The 17,485-nt window shown below is 42.6% G+C and overlaps 1 protein-coding gene across 1 annotated transcript in view; it reads right to left on the bottom strand.

Annotated features, from left to right (window-relative positions):
• LOC126267610 (SCY1-like protein 2) overlaps positions 1–17,485 on the bottom strand; it is a 1,033,915-nt gene that overhangs the window by 272,861 nt on the left and 743,569 nt on the right. Inside the window, exon 9 of the mRNA XM_049972911.1 lies at positions 6,628–6,742. Coding sequence (XP_049828868.1) covers positions 6,628–6,742 — 115 coding nt within the window. The remainder of the gene's footprint in view (positions 1–6,627; positions 6,743–17,485) is intronic.

The raw sequence follows: 17,485 nt of genomic DNA, 5'->3' as shown, positions 1-17,485 counted from the left end.
TTGACTTACACCTTCTAGAGCACGTTGGGTGGCACGGGAAACATGCGGACGTGCATTGTCCTGTTGGAACAGCAAGTTCCCTTGCCGGTCTAGGAATTGTAGAACGATGGGTTCGATGACGGTTTGGATGTACCGTGCACTATTCAGTGTCCCCTCGACGATCACCAGAGGTGTACGGCCAGTGTAGGAGACCGCTCCCCACACCATGATGCTGGGTGTTGGCCCTGTGTGCCTCGGTCGTATGCAGTCCTGATTGTGGCGCTCACCTGCACGGCGCCAAACACGCATACGACCATCATTGGCACCAAGGCAGAAGCGACTCTCATCCCTCCATTCACGCCTGTTGCGACACCACTGGAGTCGGGCTGCACGATGTTGGGGCGTGAGCGGAAGACGGCCTAACGGTGTGCGGGACCGTAGCCCAGCTTCATGGAGACGGTTACGAATGGTCCTCACCGATACCCCAGGAGCAACAGTGTCCCTAATTTGCTGGGAAGTGGCGGTGCGGTCCCCTACGGCACTGCGTAGGATCCTACGGTCTTGGCGTGCATCCGTGCGTCGCTGCGGTCCGGTGCCAGGTCGACGGGCACGTGCACCTTCCGCCGACCACTGGCGACAACATCGATGTACTGTGGAGACCTCACGCCCCACGTGTTGAGCAATTCGGCGGTACGTCCACCCGGCCTCCCGCATGCCCACTATACGCCCTCGCTCAAAGTCCGTCAACTGCACATACGGTTCACGTCCACGCTGTCGCGGCATGCTACCAGTGTTAAAGACTGCGATGGAGCTCCGTATGCCACGGCAAACTGGCTGACACTGACGGCGGCGGTGCACAAATGCTGCGCAGCTAGCGCCATTCGACGGCCAACGCGGTTCCTGGTGTGTCCGCTATGCCGTGCGTGTGATCATTGCTTGTACAGTCCTCTCGCAGTGTCCGGAGCAAGTATGGTGGGTCTGACACACCGGTGTCAATGTGTTCTTTTTTCCATTTCCAGGAGTGTAGTAAGGGGACGTTGTTTCAACCGAGGAGATATCATGTATTGGGCTTCTCAAGGCCCAATATTGGATTCACTGTTGTTACTCATGTATGTAAACGATCTTCCGACTAATATACAATAGCAGAATTAGTTATTTATGCATATGGTAGTAGTATTGTAGTCAACCAATGAATACTTACAGTAACAGAAGAAATGGTAAACAATGTTCTTAAAAGTATCATTAACTGGTTTTCTGCGAATAGTTTCTCTCTCAGTTCAAGCAAGACGCAACGAATTTAATTCTGCACATCTAGGGGTATTACACCAGTAGTAAGTGTAAGCCATGTTGACGGAGTAATAACAGGGGGAAAATTCAAAATTTTTAGCTGCCCATATTGATGAAATTTTAAGCTGGAAATATTAAATTCTGGAACTCCTAAAACAACTTAGTTTAGTGAGTTTTACCTTTTGAATCATTACGAATCTTTGCGATAGTCAAATCAGTAAGTTGACTCTTTTTCATATTTTCATTCAATAACATCATATGGAATAATGATCTCGAGTAACTCATCTTTAAGACTGAAAGCCATTCATAGCTAAAAAAAAACGTGCTGTAAGATTATATACGGTGCTCAATGACTGTCACCTAGGTAGACATCCGTTTGAAGAATCAGAATTCTGCCTATTGCTTCACAGTATATTCATTTTCTCACAAGTCGGCCGGTGTGGCCGTGCGGTTCTAGGCGCTTCAGTCTGGAACCGCGTGACCGCTACGGTCGCAGGTTCGAATCCTGCCTCGGGCATGGATGTTTGTGATGTCCTTAAGTTAGTTAGGGTAAGTATTTCTAAGTTCTAGGTGACTGATGACCACAGATGTTAGGTCCCATAGTGCTCAGAGCCATTTTAACCATTTCCTCATTTGTCCATTTGCTCAGGGCTTGAAACTGGCTGACAGATAGCAAAGTAAAATTGGAAAACAAATTGAGAAAGATTATCCTTGACAACTACTTCTATTCCGCAGAAGAATTTCCATTATTGTAATGTGTAAAAAGTGGTGGGTAGAAATTACTTACTCGAATTTTATGTTTTTTCTAAAGAAAATTAAAAAAACCTATAATTGTTCAGTATGTAACCATATTTACAAATTAATTTGCGATTTGAAAGTAAGATGACTTGTTCCACTTCATTACGATTTGTTGTGTGAAATAATACATGGAACGTGGAACTAACTTATTAACTACTACCTTAACTAATCAGACCATATCCCAGTTTAACTAATTAAATAGCTCATTAACGGCTTATTTTGGTTCCATAGCCAATTCCCTGAGCAGAAAAACTGACTAGGCGAATGATCAAACGGAAAAGGCTCTGAATGATAGCGTGGAAGAAGTACCACGGAAGTAGGCTTGTGGTAACAATGAGTACTTTTCGAAACGAAATTGAACCAGTCGATGGTAAACTTTAGTAGGCATGAGTAGTGTATATTTCTTTTATTTTATCGTGATGATCATTTCTCCCCATGTAGGTGGGTGCCAACAGAATGTTTTCGCAATCGGTGGAGAAAACTAGTGATTGAAATTTCATGAGATGATCCTGTCGCAAAAAAAAAAAAAAACGCTTTTGTTTTAATGATTGCCACTTCAATTCACGTATCATGTCTGTGACACTATCTCCCCTATTTCGCGATAATACACAACGAGCAGCCCTTCTTTGCACTCTTTCAATGTCATCCGTCAGTCCCACATGTTGCGCATCCCACACTGCACAGCAATAGGGCTGACAAGGGTGGTATAAGCACCTTCTAAGTGTTCTGCCAATGAATCGCAGTCTATGGTTTGCTCTACCCACAATATTATCTATGTGATCGTTCCAATTGAGATTATTTGTAATTGTAATCCCTAAGTATTTAGTTGAATTTACAGCCTTCAGATTTGTGTGACTTATCGCATAATCGAAAGTTGGCTGATTTCTCTTAGTACTCATGTGAATAACTTCACACTTCACAGTTTTCCTTGGTTCAAATGACTCTGAGCACTATGGGACTTAACTTCTGAGGTCATCAGTTCCCTCGAACTTAGAACTACTTAAACCTAACTAACCTAAGGACATCACACACATCCATGCCCGAGGCAGGATTCGAAACTGCGGCCGTAGCGGTCGCGCGGTTCCAGACTGTAGCTCCCAGAACCGCTCGGCCACTCCGGCCGGCACACTTTTCCTTATTCAGGTTCAATTGCCACTTTTCATACCATACAGATATCTTATCTAAATCATTTTGCAGGTCGTTTTGATCATCTGATGACTTTACAAGACGGTAAATGACAGCATCATCTGCAAACAATCTAAGACGGCTATACATATTTCTCCTATGCCGTTAATATAGATCAGGAATAAATAATCCGTGACTGCTGCTCTTGGCGGCGGCGGTGGTGGTGGTGGTAGTGGTAGTAGTAGCACTATTTATCAGTGGATTATTTTTACAAGGATGTTAGCCATGTCATACTGTTACAGCTTAAGAACAAAGAAAAGGATAATTCATATATGCAGGCATTTACGTACTTACGGAGTGGGACAGGTATTTGGTCGAGGGCTATCCATTCAGTTGCCTGAAGTAATTTAGGGAATCTAGATGGCCGGATGGTATCGAAGCGTCCATTCTCCAAAATACGAGGCCTGTGTGCTGAAAATAGCTTAACCTCACCCGGTTTATCCCTAGTGTACAGCACCGTTTCGCAAAGATGTTATTCAATAATGTGAAAAGCACGTGCTGAACTTATCATTCATTTCTTCAAACACTTTGTGTTCCCCATTTCCCGTCCACGCTTTTTCCAGCATTCAAGAAGTTCGCCAGATGCACGCCATTTTTGATATTCCACTTGTTATTTACCCCACAACTGAGTGCAGTAAATATACTGAGTGCTGTACACATATTTTTTGCCTCCTCTGCAGGCCGCTGGATTTAGACGTGAATCAGCTGGAACAACTGGTACAGAAATGGCGCTTACCTGTCCGTGCAGGGCAGCCATTCTCTATAGTTTTCATTCAATAAGTAACAACCTCTCATAATTTCTTAATTACAGTAATGTTCTTGTACAACAGTATGATGCTGAACTCCTGACCAATTTTGATGTAGCAGGACGTGTGGTTTGAAGGAAGTTTGTGTACCATTCAATCTCCTTTTCTCACAAAAAGTAGATTGCTGTTTGATCTTACTTACTTACAACAGTAGTCCCTTAGGTATGAAAAGCTACGAAAACTTGGGCTCAAAGCTATCCGCAACACGGCCAAGTGACTAACAGGGTCGTATTTTAAATAGTTACAACTTAAAGTAAAAATCTCAATCAAAAATCAATCTCTCTCTCTCCAAACACATATATAAATATTGATATTGTTGTTGTGGTCTTCAGTCCTGAGACTGGTTTCATGCAGCTCTCCATGCTACTCTATCCTGTGCAAGCTTCTTCGTCTCCCAGTACCAACTGCAGCCTACATCCTTCTGAATCTGCTTAGTGTATTCATCTCTTGGTCGCCCTCTACGATTTTTACCCTCCACGCTGCCCGTCAATACTAAATTGGTGATCCCTCGATGTCTCAGAACATGTCCTACCAACCGATCTCTTTTTCTAGTCAAGTTGTGCCACAAGCTCCTCTTCTCCCCGATTATATTCAATACCTCCTCATTAGTTATGTGATCTACCCATCTAATCTTCAGCATTCTTCTGTAGCACCACATTTCGAAAGCTTATATTCTCTTCTTGTCCAAACTATTTATCGTCCACGTTTCACTTCCATATATGGCTACACTCCATATAAATACTTTCAGAAACGGCTTCCTGACACTTAAATCTATACTCGCTGTTAACAAATTTCTCTTCTTCAGAAACGCTTTCCTTGCCATTGACAATCTATAATTTATATCCCCTCTACTTCGACCATCATCAGTTATTTTGCTCCCCAAATAGCAAAACTCCTTTACTACTTTAAGTGCTTCATTTCCTAATGTATTTCCCTCAGTGTCACCCGACTTCATTCGACTACATTCCATTATCCTTCGTTTGCTTTTGTTGATGTTCATCTTATACCCTCCTTTCAAGACACTATCCATTCCGTTCAACTGCTCTTCCAAGTCCTTTGCTGTCTCTGACAGAATTAGAATGTCATTGGCGAACCTCAAAATTTTTATTTCTTCTCTATGGATTTTAATACCTACTCCGATTTTTCTTTTGTTTACTTTACTGCTTGCTCAGTCTTTCTCTCCCTGTATTTTACCCCTGCCACATTTAGAATTTGAAAGAGAGTATTCTAGTCAACTTTGTCAAAAGCTTTCTGTAAGTCTACAAATCCTAGATACGTAGGTTTGCCTTTCTTTAATCTTTCTTGTAAGGTGAGTCGTGAGGTCAGTATTGCCTCACGTGTTCCAGTATTTCTACGGAATCCAAACTGATCTTCCCCGAGGTCGGCTTCTATCAGTTTTTCCATTCATCTGTAAACAATTCGCGTTAGTATTTTTCAACTGTGACTTATTAAACTGATAGTTCGGTAATTTTCACTTCTGTCAACACCTGCTTTCTTTGGGATTGGAATTATTGTATTCTTCTTGAAGTCTGAGGGAATTTCGCCTGTCTGATACATCTTGATCACCAGATGGTAGAGTTTTGTCAGGACTGGCTCTCCCAAGGCTGTCAGTAGTTCTAATGGAATGTTGTCTACTCTGGGGGCCTTGTTTCGACTCAGGTCTTTCAGTGCTCTGTCAAACCCTTCACGCAGTATCATATCTCCCATTTCATCTTCATGTACATCCTCTTCCATTTCCATAATATTGTTCACAACTACATCGCCCTTGTATAGACCCTCTATATACTCCTTCCACCTTTCTGCTTTCCCTTCACACAAGTGGTTCTCTTTTCTCCAAAGGTCTCTTTAATGTTCCAGGAGGCAGTATCTATCTTACCCCTAGTGAGATAAGCCTCTACATCCTTACATTTGTCCTCTAGCCATCCCTGCTTAGCCATGTTGCACTTCTTGTCGATCTCATTTTTGAGACGTTTGTATTCCTTTTTGCTGCTTCATTTATTGCATTTTCATATTTTCTCCTTTCATAAATTACATTCAGTATTTCTTATATTACCCAAGGGTTTCTACTAGCCCTCGTCTTTTTACCTATTTGATCCTCTGCTGCCTTCACTGTTTCATCCCTCAAAGCTACCCATTCTTCTACTGTATTTCTTTCCCCCATTACTGTCAATTGTTCCCTTATGCTCTCCCTGAAACTCTGTACGACCTCTGGTTTAGTCAGTTTATCCAGGTCCCATCTCCTTAAATTCCCACCTTTTTGTAGTTTCTTTAGTTTTGATCTACAGTTCATAACCAATAGATTGTGGTAAGAGTCCACATCTGCCCCTGGAAGTGTCTTAGAATTTAAAACCTGGTTCCTAAATCTCTGTCTTACCATTATATAATCTAGTATCTATATAATCTAGTATAATCTATATAATCTAATAGCTACATAATTTAGTATCTCCAGGGTTCTTCCATGTATACAACCTTCTTTCATGATTCTTGAACCAAGAGTTATAAATACTGATATTATTATTTAAAAAAAAAAGTCATTTTACCCTACAGTCTTGGAAGGTGGGCCAGTACTCACCCTGGGCACGTAGGGCAGCACGTCTTTGAGCGTGTTGCGGTAGAAGTGCGACTTCTGGGTGGGGTCCTTCATGTTGATCACGTCCAGGAACTGCAGCGCGTGCACCGAGGGGTCGCTGCAACAAACAGTTAGTCACGTGTTACGCGCGACTGCTTGCGTCCGGACGTCTGATTGGAATTTTCAGGACGAGAAATAATTTGCCAGCGATAGGGTGACATTTGTCGATAGACAGCGTAAGGGCGGGCGCAGCGCACGTCACTTGGAATCGATATTAGTAAACGGCGGACAGACCCAGTTGCAGGTGACCTGTCTACCTGCTTTCGGCAGCAACAAAAAATTGATTTTTCAGAATTTCACATAATTACTGACCAAATTTCGAAATTTGAAATGCCGTCATACTCTTCTCATTAAGAGGCATAATTTTATGTCAAAGGTTTAACATACTAAGACAAGTATTACAGTTGGAATGCGTGTACATGTCTCGAGGTTGTGTAACTCACGGCCCGCATATCACCCTGACTATATCGATCCAATACTTCGAAATTAAAGCACTTAGCGACTTCCAACAACGTCAGACATGATTTCAACAGTTTTCTCACTTGTAGCCTTATTGTTGAATATGTAACACATTAACTCAATTGTAATGTAATTAAACGTTTGGTACGGGAATTCGATTTGTGACGTCTCCTGGTAAGACATTTACAAAATCGTTGTAACAAATAAAATAAATTAATAAAAATAAATATTTATCTGTATTATTATTATTTCATTACTGTATGAATGGTTGTAGGTTATGTATAAAAGGAAATAACAGTTTTTCATTTTTATGTTTGTGCAATATCTATGTATCTATATTTAACAAATAACGTCTATGATCGGCGAAAGTATGTATCAAAGCAGATAATGAAAAGTTAATACAAAGATGCTTATTAAATTGCCTATAAATAGTGGAGGTTAAAACCTTACTCTCTCTGTCGTCTTGTAGCCGTTAAAGTTGTAAGAGCCTGGTAGAGTTGTAAGAGCTTGTGACGCTCGTTGGAATGCGTAGGTAGCCTTCGTTTGTCCTTTGATCGAGAAAGACGCCATTGGAGGTTGATATTTGTAAAAGGTGTGTACTTTCAATTTATGTTGATTTTTTTGAATATAGAAATTGTTAAAATTATTACCTATAATAATTTATTGCTAGCTTGCCAAAGATTTAATTCCACATTCTTAGCCGTTATCAGCATATTACTAATTTTTCATGACGCGGAGCCGAGCGGCGATTGTAGAGCAAATTCAAATTAAATGGAATGAAAGCAGTTTTCCCGCAGTTTAGCCGGTAGGTAACGGCACATTAAAATTCTCTCTTTCAGCTTCCTTGAGGCTTCAGAGGGAAGTTGTGGATTTTATTATGTCATTTTCAGATGGACATGGGCAGCTGCTATCATGTTATCAGTTTCGTAAATAATCCATGAGTGGTAAAGTTTTACTTGTGTATGATCAAAGACTGCTGTGCAAAACCAGTTCTGGCTAATAACATAATAATCAAATTTAATTTTTTTTAGTTTCATGCTCTCATGTTTGTCGTGGCAGTTATTAGTGTTCATATATTAAAAAAAAAAACAATCCACTGCAGCTTTTATGTTTAGTGAACATGACATACTGTAACTTCCGTACAGGCAATAAGAGTAATCTTCTGTGCATTCAAGAGATGAAAGTAGCGAAGGGCATTTTTTTAATTCCATAATTCGTTGCGGTAATGATACCGTGTTCCATATCTAACAAGCCAGATCAGTGTTATATAAAAATAGTTTGCAAATTAAAGATTGTACGTCAACAGCAGGAAATCTTTCGGTGCTGTACGTTTCCCCACATAAAAGGTCAAAGGACATAAAGTTACAATATTTTCAACTGCAGAAACTAATAGTGAGAATCGTATTTTATCAGTCGTGCTCGAAACAATGAGCGATATAAAATTAATTAAAATGTTATGCCACATAAACTGCATATAAAGTAAAAAGGGTGTGCAGTGGGGATTACGCGACGGATTCTTTAAGGTATCGGGCGTGGGAGGTTACTCGTCAAAACCAAACGGTCTCTGCACCAGTCTTGACCCGCTGAGAATGTGAATTTATCTTCCTAAAATTTTTCTTAGAACCGTAATAAGTAGTAAACAAACTGAGGAGCCATAAGCTTTTAACACTGTTCATTTACACAGGTGTGCAAAACGAGGAAAGGAGGAAAGTAACTTTCTCATTTACTCATGAGTGTCACTGCCAACTAACATAGCTCGATGACAATTGGACGATATACAGGCAGAAATGCTACACTAGAGTATTCAAGGTAACTGAATGAAATACGCAATGAGAGGAACAGAAATGACACTTTAATTCAAAGACTGATATCATCGCGATTTAACAAGGCTCCCCAGACATTGCAAAAAACCATAAGTGTTTCATAATAGCGTGTGTGATCACCGCGGATACATGCTCTAGACCGATGCATGCTGTGGACATGCTCCAGTGCTGGCCACAAGGTTGCTAAGGAGCTGTTCAGGTAGGACGTTCCATTCCTCCACCAGCCCAACTGACACTGCTGGACGACCATTGCTGTATGTGGAGACACAGACTGATAATTCAGAGCATTGTGGCCACCGAACTACTACCGACATAAGCCCGTCCAGGCGATAGCAGCGTCACCTGGCGAGGAATGGCTACTAGTCACACACGCGCACCGTGTAAGTACACTACTGGCCATTAGAACTGCTACACCAAGAAGAAATGCAGATGATAAACGGGTATTCATTGGACAAATATATTATACTGGAACTGACATGTGATTACATTTTTAACGCAATTTGGGTGCATAGATATCGAGAAATCAGAACCCAGAACAACCACCTCTGGCCGTAATAACGGCCTTGATACGCCTGGGCATCGAGTCAAACAGAGCCTGGATTCTGCTAACAGTCATTGGATCTCGACCAACGCGAGCCGCAATGTCGCGATACGATAAACCGCAATTGCGATAGGCTACAATCCGACCTTTGTCAAAGTCGGAAGCGTGATGGTACGTATTTCTCCTCCTTACACACGGCATCACAACAACGTTTCACCAAGCGGGGCCGGTCAACTGCTGTTTGTGTATGAGAAATCGGTTGGAAACTTTCCTCAGCACGTTGTAGGTGTCGCCACCGGTGCCAACCTTTTGTGAATGTTCTGAAAAGTTAATCATTTGCATATCCCAGCATCTTCTTCCTGTCGGTTACATTTCGCATTTGTAACACGTCATCTTCGTGATGTAGCAATTTTAATGGCCAGTAGTCTAGTATCAGTGAGCGTGCTGTCCGTGTTAGAATGGAGAAGGCGTGTGATTTATCTGAGTCTGACCGGGGGCAGATTGTGATGGCCTGGAGACTGGGAACGAACATTTCGGAAACGGCACGACTTGTAGGGTGTTCGAGGAGAGCTGCAGCTGTTTTCAAGACGTCGCGAAACCAAGGTGAAGCCATTTCCAGACGTCGTGGGGCTGGGCGGACATCCCTCATTACAGATGTCGGACATCGTAAGCTGGGCAGACTGGTAAAACGGAACAACGGTGAACTGTGGAAAACTAACATCAGACTTTAATGATGGACGGAGTACAATTGTGTCTGAACACACAGTGCACCGAACCCTCCTAAGCTTCCGCAGCCGACGACCCATTGAATACGCCGATGTTAACACCGCGACATCGGCAACTTCGACTGAATAGGCATGTGACCATCGGCACTACACGTTGGCGCAGCGGCAGGGCATTACATGGTCTGATGAATCCCAATATGGGCGCGAATCTCTCGTCTTCCGAGGAACAGCTGCTTGCACCTGTGCTGTTGAATGGAGACAAGCTGGCGGCGGCTCCATTAAGTTCTGGGGAACATTCACGTGTGCATCCATGGGTCCAGCGGAGCTCGATAAAGGCACCATGACGGCAATGGAGTATCGTGCGCTGGGTGCAGAACACCCCTTCATGATGACCATGTTTCCCAACAGCAGTTACATTTTCCAACAAGATAATGTGCCATGTCACAAGGCCAGAAGTTTGATGGAGTGCATCGAAGAACACAGTGGCGAGTTCAAATTGATGTGCTGGTTCCAGCAATTCGCTAGATATGAACCATATCGAACACATCTGGGATGTGACTGAGCTCATCGCCCCCTCCCCGGAATTTACTTGAATTAGGTGACTTGTGTGTGCACATGTGGTGTCAACTCCCGCCAGGGATCTACCAAGGATTCATTGCTTCCATGCCACTGCGCGCCGCTGTTGTCCGTGACAAAGGTGGACATGTCGGCTATTAGGTAGGCGGTCATAGTGTCCAGACTGATCAGTGATCGATACGTGGTCGATGCGATTTAAGTTCGGGAACGGCCAAGTGAGTCTGTTCGCCAAATATTCTCTCGTTCCAGGAGCTCTTCCACCTGAGGTTTTCCTTGCGGTAGCGCGCTGTCGCAAAAAAAAAAAAAAAAAAAAAAAAAAAAAAAAAAAAAAAGTGTGCGTCGAATGCATCCTGAAAAGATGCATACGGAGAACGAGTACAGTGGCAGAACAAAGCTGTGCAGTGACTGTACCTGTTCAAAGGCGTGGAAGTCAGTACGCCCATGCAACATTATTCCTCTCCAAAAACACTTATACCTCTAAAGTGTTTATGTTCGATAATGTTGGACGTGCCCGCATATGGCAGAAGTCGTATCATACACACAGGAACGTTGTCGAACATGATGGTATGATGTGAAGGACCCTAACGTTGCGTGGGCGTACAAAGCTCCAATTCTTTAAACATCGTACAGTCACCAATAGGGGAGATGTGCTGCAGCATGTCCGTATGCATCAACAACCCTCCATCAGTGAGACGCCCTAAAGCTTTGTGTTGTGCAATAATCAAGGGTACACGAGTGGGTCTTCGTCTCCGAAAGCTCGTATCAATAATGTTTCGTTGAATGGTTCGCACGCTGACACTTGTTGATGGCTCAGCACTGAAATCTGCAGGAATTTACGGAAAGGTTGCACTTCTGTCACGTTTAACGATTCCCTTCAGTGGTCGTCGGTTCCGTTCTTGCAGGATCTATTTCCGGTGGCAGCGATGACGGAGACCGCATGTTTTACCTGATATTCACGGTACAGTCGAGAAATGGCCGTACGGGCAATTCCCCAGTTCATCTCTACCTCGGACACGCTAGGTTCCCTCGCTGGTGCGCCGACTTTAACACCACGTTCAAACTCAAACCTGCCAGCTGACAACTGCACCAGAAACTTGTCTTATATAGACGTTGTCGACAGCAGTACCGTATTCCGCCAGTTTACATATATCTGTATTTGAATACGCATGCCTATACCAGTTTCTTCGGCGCCTCAGTGAAGCTACGTCTTTATTCCAAGGTTTCTCATTTAAGTGCCTCTAACATGTCTGTTACAGTTTCTTATGTGCCATATCGACGCGTTGCGGCACTGGTAGTGGGTCTGTGAATTCATTCAGTGCGTGCTTTCTCCGCTACTTGATGCGGACCTCAATAACTGGGACAATAGTCTAGAGTTCGATGCACTAGTGTCTTGGCAGAAGCGCCACACTTTCCCGGAAAACTTCGAGCGTTTCTAAGTTTTCCTTTCGACTACATTAATTCCCATTTCAACGGACTGCGTGTTTTTACTGTAGAGAGCAGACTTTCCATGGACTGCCTACAAGGCCTGTGTCTAACCTCTACCGCAGAATGGTCCAACTCAGTGACAAGGGGATAGTGCACCTAGTAAACTAAATGAATAGTATTAATATTCGATTGGAGTTATTCAGAAAATTATGTTTCGTTTGATACGCGTCACGTGTTAATTAAATTGTTATTTCAGAAGTCGTCATAGTTAGCCTACAGTTACTCGCTATGAAACTAAATTTTCCCCGACGATCTGAGATCATCAGAGATGATCATCTTAGCTGACTTAATCTACATCAACTGTGCTTCATCAGGCAGACGAGCAAAAGTTCAGACATTTGGAGCTGAATGTTTTATTTGTGTCTACCAAACCCACCAAACATGTTTCGCCTATTCATACTATGCATCTTCAGTGGTCTACAGTAAAAGGAAAACTATTTCATTATATATGTTTATTTACAGGAAATCTGTAGTGATTATTGACAGCTCGTTAGAATTATCTAACCATTTGCAAATATGAGGAAGGAGCGGAAAGTAACGCACAAAACATTTTTATCCTCTAGTTTTGGAGATAGTATGTTGAAATTTCACGACGGGATTGCTTTAAGTTTGCACTACACAGTGTATTTCGTTTTCACGTGTAGCTCCAGCGAGAGCAGCCTGAACTACGAAATAAACATGGCGCGCATGTTACTGTCGTCAACTTAGGAAGAGCAGCGGAGTGTAGGCTGATATTTGTGTGCCAAAGGGTGTAAACCCAATCAAGTTCACAGGTACATGTGTGGCGTATGTGAGGACGACTGCATGGACGGGAGCAATATCTCCAGATGGTGTGCATTATTCCAAGAGCACCGACTGAACCCTAGTGATGTACCACGCTCCGCGCAGAAACAGCGGCAGCCCCGCGAAATGTCGGAGCTATTCAGACACCAATTTTAAACGACAGGAGTGTGCTACTGCGAGCCTTATAGCAGCAGTTCGACATTTGCGATGGTGCGGTGTACGATACTGTGCGTAAAACGTTGAGATTTCGTAAAGTTACTGTTAGCTCGGTGTCTAAGAACCTGACAGACATCGACAACGGCCAGTGAATTACGACAGCCTTGGTCCACTTAACGCTGTATTTTATCTCTGTCTTCTCTTCAGGATTTCCAAGAGATCTTTCCAGTCAACAAGTCTACAAACGCCATAAACGTAGGTTTGCGTTTCCTTAGCATACCTTGGATAAGAACTCGTAGGGTCAACATTGCCAGTGCTGATCATTAATCAAAATTTAAGCTCTGGTAGATTTCGAAACCGGGAGCATATACGTATTGATTACTAATGAGAGTTATTGAAGTTCCAGAAGTGATAGTGTAAGAGCCAAGAGCCACATAAATTCTCTCTCAGACAAGACTATTAAAATCGTTGTGATTAACTGGCGAATATTTAGCAAAAAAGTTCCAGAGTTCTAAGCAGTCCTAAAAAGCAGTTGAACTGACACAACACTAGCCACGTGTGGTAGCGTTCTCGCTTCCCATGCCCGGGTTCCCGGGTTCGACTCCCAGCGGTGTCAGGGATTTTCTTTGCCTCGTGATGGCTAGTTGTTGTGTGATGTCATTAGGTTAGTTAGGTTTAAGTAGTTCTAAGTTCTAGTGGACTGATGACCATAGATGTTAAGTCCCATAGTCCTGAGTGCCATTTGAACACTAGGCACAGAAAGTTAATTAAAACAAAACTTGACAGCAATGACTTTTTGGGTTCAATATAAACGAATATCGAAAGGTTACTTGAATGTTGTTGTTGTGGTCTTCAGTCCTGAGATTGGTTTGATGCAGCTCTCCATGCTACCCTATCCTGTGCAAGCTTCTTCATCTCTCAATACTTACTGCATCCTACATCCTTCTGAACCTGCTTAATGTATTTATCTCTTGGTCTCCCTCTACGATTTTTACCCTCCACGCTGCCCTCCAATGTTAAATCTGTGATCCCTTGATGCCTCAGAACATGTTCTACCAACCGGTCCCTTCTTCGTGTCAAGTTGTGCCACAAACTCCTCTTCTCCCCAATTCTATTCAATACCTCCTCATTAGTTATGTGATCTACCCATCTAATCTTCAGCATTCTTCTGTAGGACCACATTTTGAAAGCTTCTATTCTCTTCTTGTCTAAACTATTTATCGTCCACGTTTTACTTCCATACATGGCTACACTCCATGCAAATACTTTAAGAAACGACTCCCTGATATTTAAATCTATACTCGATGTTAACAAATTTCTCTTCTTCAGAAACGCTTTCCTTGCCATTGCCAGTCTAAATTTTATATCCTCTCTACTTCGACCATCATCAGTTATTTTGCTCCCCAAGTAGCAAAACCCCTTTACTACTTTAAGTGTCTCATTTCCTAATATAATTCCCTCAGTGTCACCCGACTTAATTCGACTACATTCCATTATCCTCGTTTTGCTTTTGTTGATGATCATCTTACATCCTCCTTCCCAAGATACTGTCCATTCCGTTCAACTGCTCTTCCAAGCCCTTTCCTGTCTCTGACAGAATTACAATGTCATCCGCGAACCTCAAAGTTTTTATTTCTTCTCCACGGATTTTAATACCTACTCCGAATTGTTCTTTTGTTTCCTCTACTGCTTGCTCAACACACAGATTGAATAACATCGGGAAGAGGCTACAACCCTGTCTCACTCCCTTCCCAACCACTGCTTCCCTTTCATGTCCCTCGACTCTTATAACTGCCATCTGGTTTCTGTACAAATTGTAAATAGCCTCTCCCTCCTTGTATTTTACCTCTGCCACCTTTAGAATTTGAAAGAGAGTATTCCAGTCAACATTGTCAAAAGCTTTATCTAAGTCTACAAATGCTAGAAACGTAGTATTGCCTTTCCTTAATCTTTCTTTTAAGATAAGTCACAAGGTCAGTATTGCCTCACGTGTTCCAATATTTCTAAGGAATCCAAACTGATCTTCCTCGAGGTCGACTTCTACCAGTTTTTCCATTCCTCTGTAAAGAATTCGTGTTAGTATTTTGCAGGTGTGACTTATTAAACTGATAGTTCGGTAATTTTCACACCTGTCAACACCTGCTCGAAACGCACAACGGACACGAATGGATGCAGTTGATCAGACAGGATTATTAAGTACGTTTCACCTGTCACATTGTTTTTAGACCTATCAGGGATCCCATAGCACTCCAACTGAACACGCACCACAACAGCTTGAACAGTCCCCTGCTCACATGCAGGGTCCATGGATTCATGAGGTTGTCTCCATACCCGATCACGTCTATCCGCTCGATACAATTCGAAACGAGACTCGTCCGACCAGGCAACGTGTTTCCAGTCCTCTACAGCGCAGTGTCGGTGTTGAAAGACACAGGCGAGGCATAAAAGTTTTTGTCGTCAGTCAGCAAGGATACACGAGTGGGCCTTCGGCTCCGAAAACACATATCGATGATGTTTCGTCGAATTGGTCGCATGCTGACACTTGTTGATTGCCCAGCATTGAAATCTGCAGCAATTTGCGGAAGGGCTGTACTCCTGTCTGGTTGAAATATTCTCTTCAGTTGTCGTTGGTCCCGCTCTTGCAGGATCTTTTTCCGGTCGAAGCGACGTCGGAAATTTGATATTTAACCGGATTCCTGACATTCACGGTGCACTCGTGAAATGGTCCTAAGGGAAAAATCACCACTTCATCGCTACATCGGAGATGCGCCGACTATAACGTCACATTCAAACTCACTTAAACCTTGATAACCTGCCATTGTAGCAGCAGTAACCGATCTAACAACTGCGCCAAAGATTTGTTGTTCTGTATTTGAACGCATGGCTATACCAATTTCTTTGGCTTTTCGTATATAATAAGATAAGAAAATAATAATGTAAGATTTCGGGACCAGATTTCATATTGTAAGACGTTTACAGGGGCAAATGTGGACTCTGGCTATAATTTATTGGTTATAAACTGTAGATTAAAACTGAAGAAACTGCAAAAAGGTAAGAAAATAAGTAGATATGATCTGGTAAAATTGAAAGGACGAGACATTTTTGAGAGTTTCAAGGGGAGCATTGGACAACGACTGACAGGAACAGAGGAAGGGCATACAGTATAATCCGAATGGGTAGTTTTGAGAGATGGTATAGTGAAAGCAGCACACGATCAAATAGGCGAAAAGGCGATGCCTAATAGAAATCCTTTGATAACAGAGGATATATTGAATTTAATAGATGACATAAGAGAATATAAAAATGTAGTAAACGGGACAGGCGAAAGAAAATATAAACGTCTGAAAAATGACACTGTTAAAAAGTGCAAAATAACTAAGTAGGAATGTCTAGAGAATAAATGTAAAGAATTAGAAGCATATATAGCTAGGGGAAAGATAAATGCCGTCTACAGGAAAATTAAAGAGAAGCAGCTGTGTGGGTATCAAGAGCTTAGATCTAAATGCAGTCCTAATCAAAGAACGGAAAACTGGAAGGTGGGAGGAGTATATAGAGGATCTATACAAAGAAAATGTACTTGAGGACGATATTATTGAAATGGAAGATGAAGTAGATAAAAATGTGATGGCAGATACGATACTGCGAGAAGAATTTGTCAGAGCACTGAAAGATCTAAGTCACAACAAGTCCCCGGGAGCAGACGATACTCCGCCGGCGTTAGTGATAGCCTTAGGAGTACCAGCCATGACAACTCTTCCATCTGATATGGAACACGTATGAGACGGGCGAAATATCCTTGGACTTCACGAAGAATGTAATAATTCCAGTTCCAAAGAAAGCTGGTGCTGGCACATGCGAATGTTACCGAACTATCAATTGAATAAGTCATGTTCGTAAAATACGAGTACTAACTCGATTTCTTTACAGAAGACTGGAAAAGCTGGTAGAAGTTGACCTCCGGGAAGATCAGTTTGGATTCCGGAGGCAGTCTCTTGTTCTTGGGGTGGGACACTGCCCCTATAGGCGGAAGAGTCGCCAATGACGACGAGGATGAGGATTCAGAAGGAAATGGAAACCACTGCGTTAAAGACGCTTGACGTGTATTTACATGACGTGTGACCTGTAGTTGACAAAGTGTTATGATGATCTCTCCAGTGGCAGAAGGTTGCGGAATAGTCCCCCAATCAGATCTCCAGGAGGGGACGGCCAAAGGAGAGGTGACCATGAGAAAAAGACTGAACAACCAACGAAAG

Source organism: Schistocerca gregaria, chromosome 4 (genome assembly GCF_023897955.1).
Source record: "Schistocerca gregaria isolate iqSchGreg1 chromosome 4, iqSchGreg1.2, whole genome shotgun sequence".
NCBI lineage: Eukaryota > Metazoa > Arthropoda > Insecta > Orthoptera > Acrididae > Schistocerca > Schistocerca gregaria.
The sequence above is the reverse complement of the archived record's forward strand: the minus strand, read 5'-3'. Positions and strand labels throughout refer to the sequence as shown.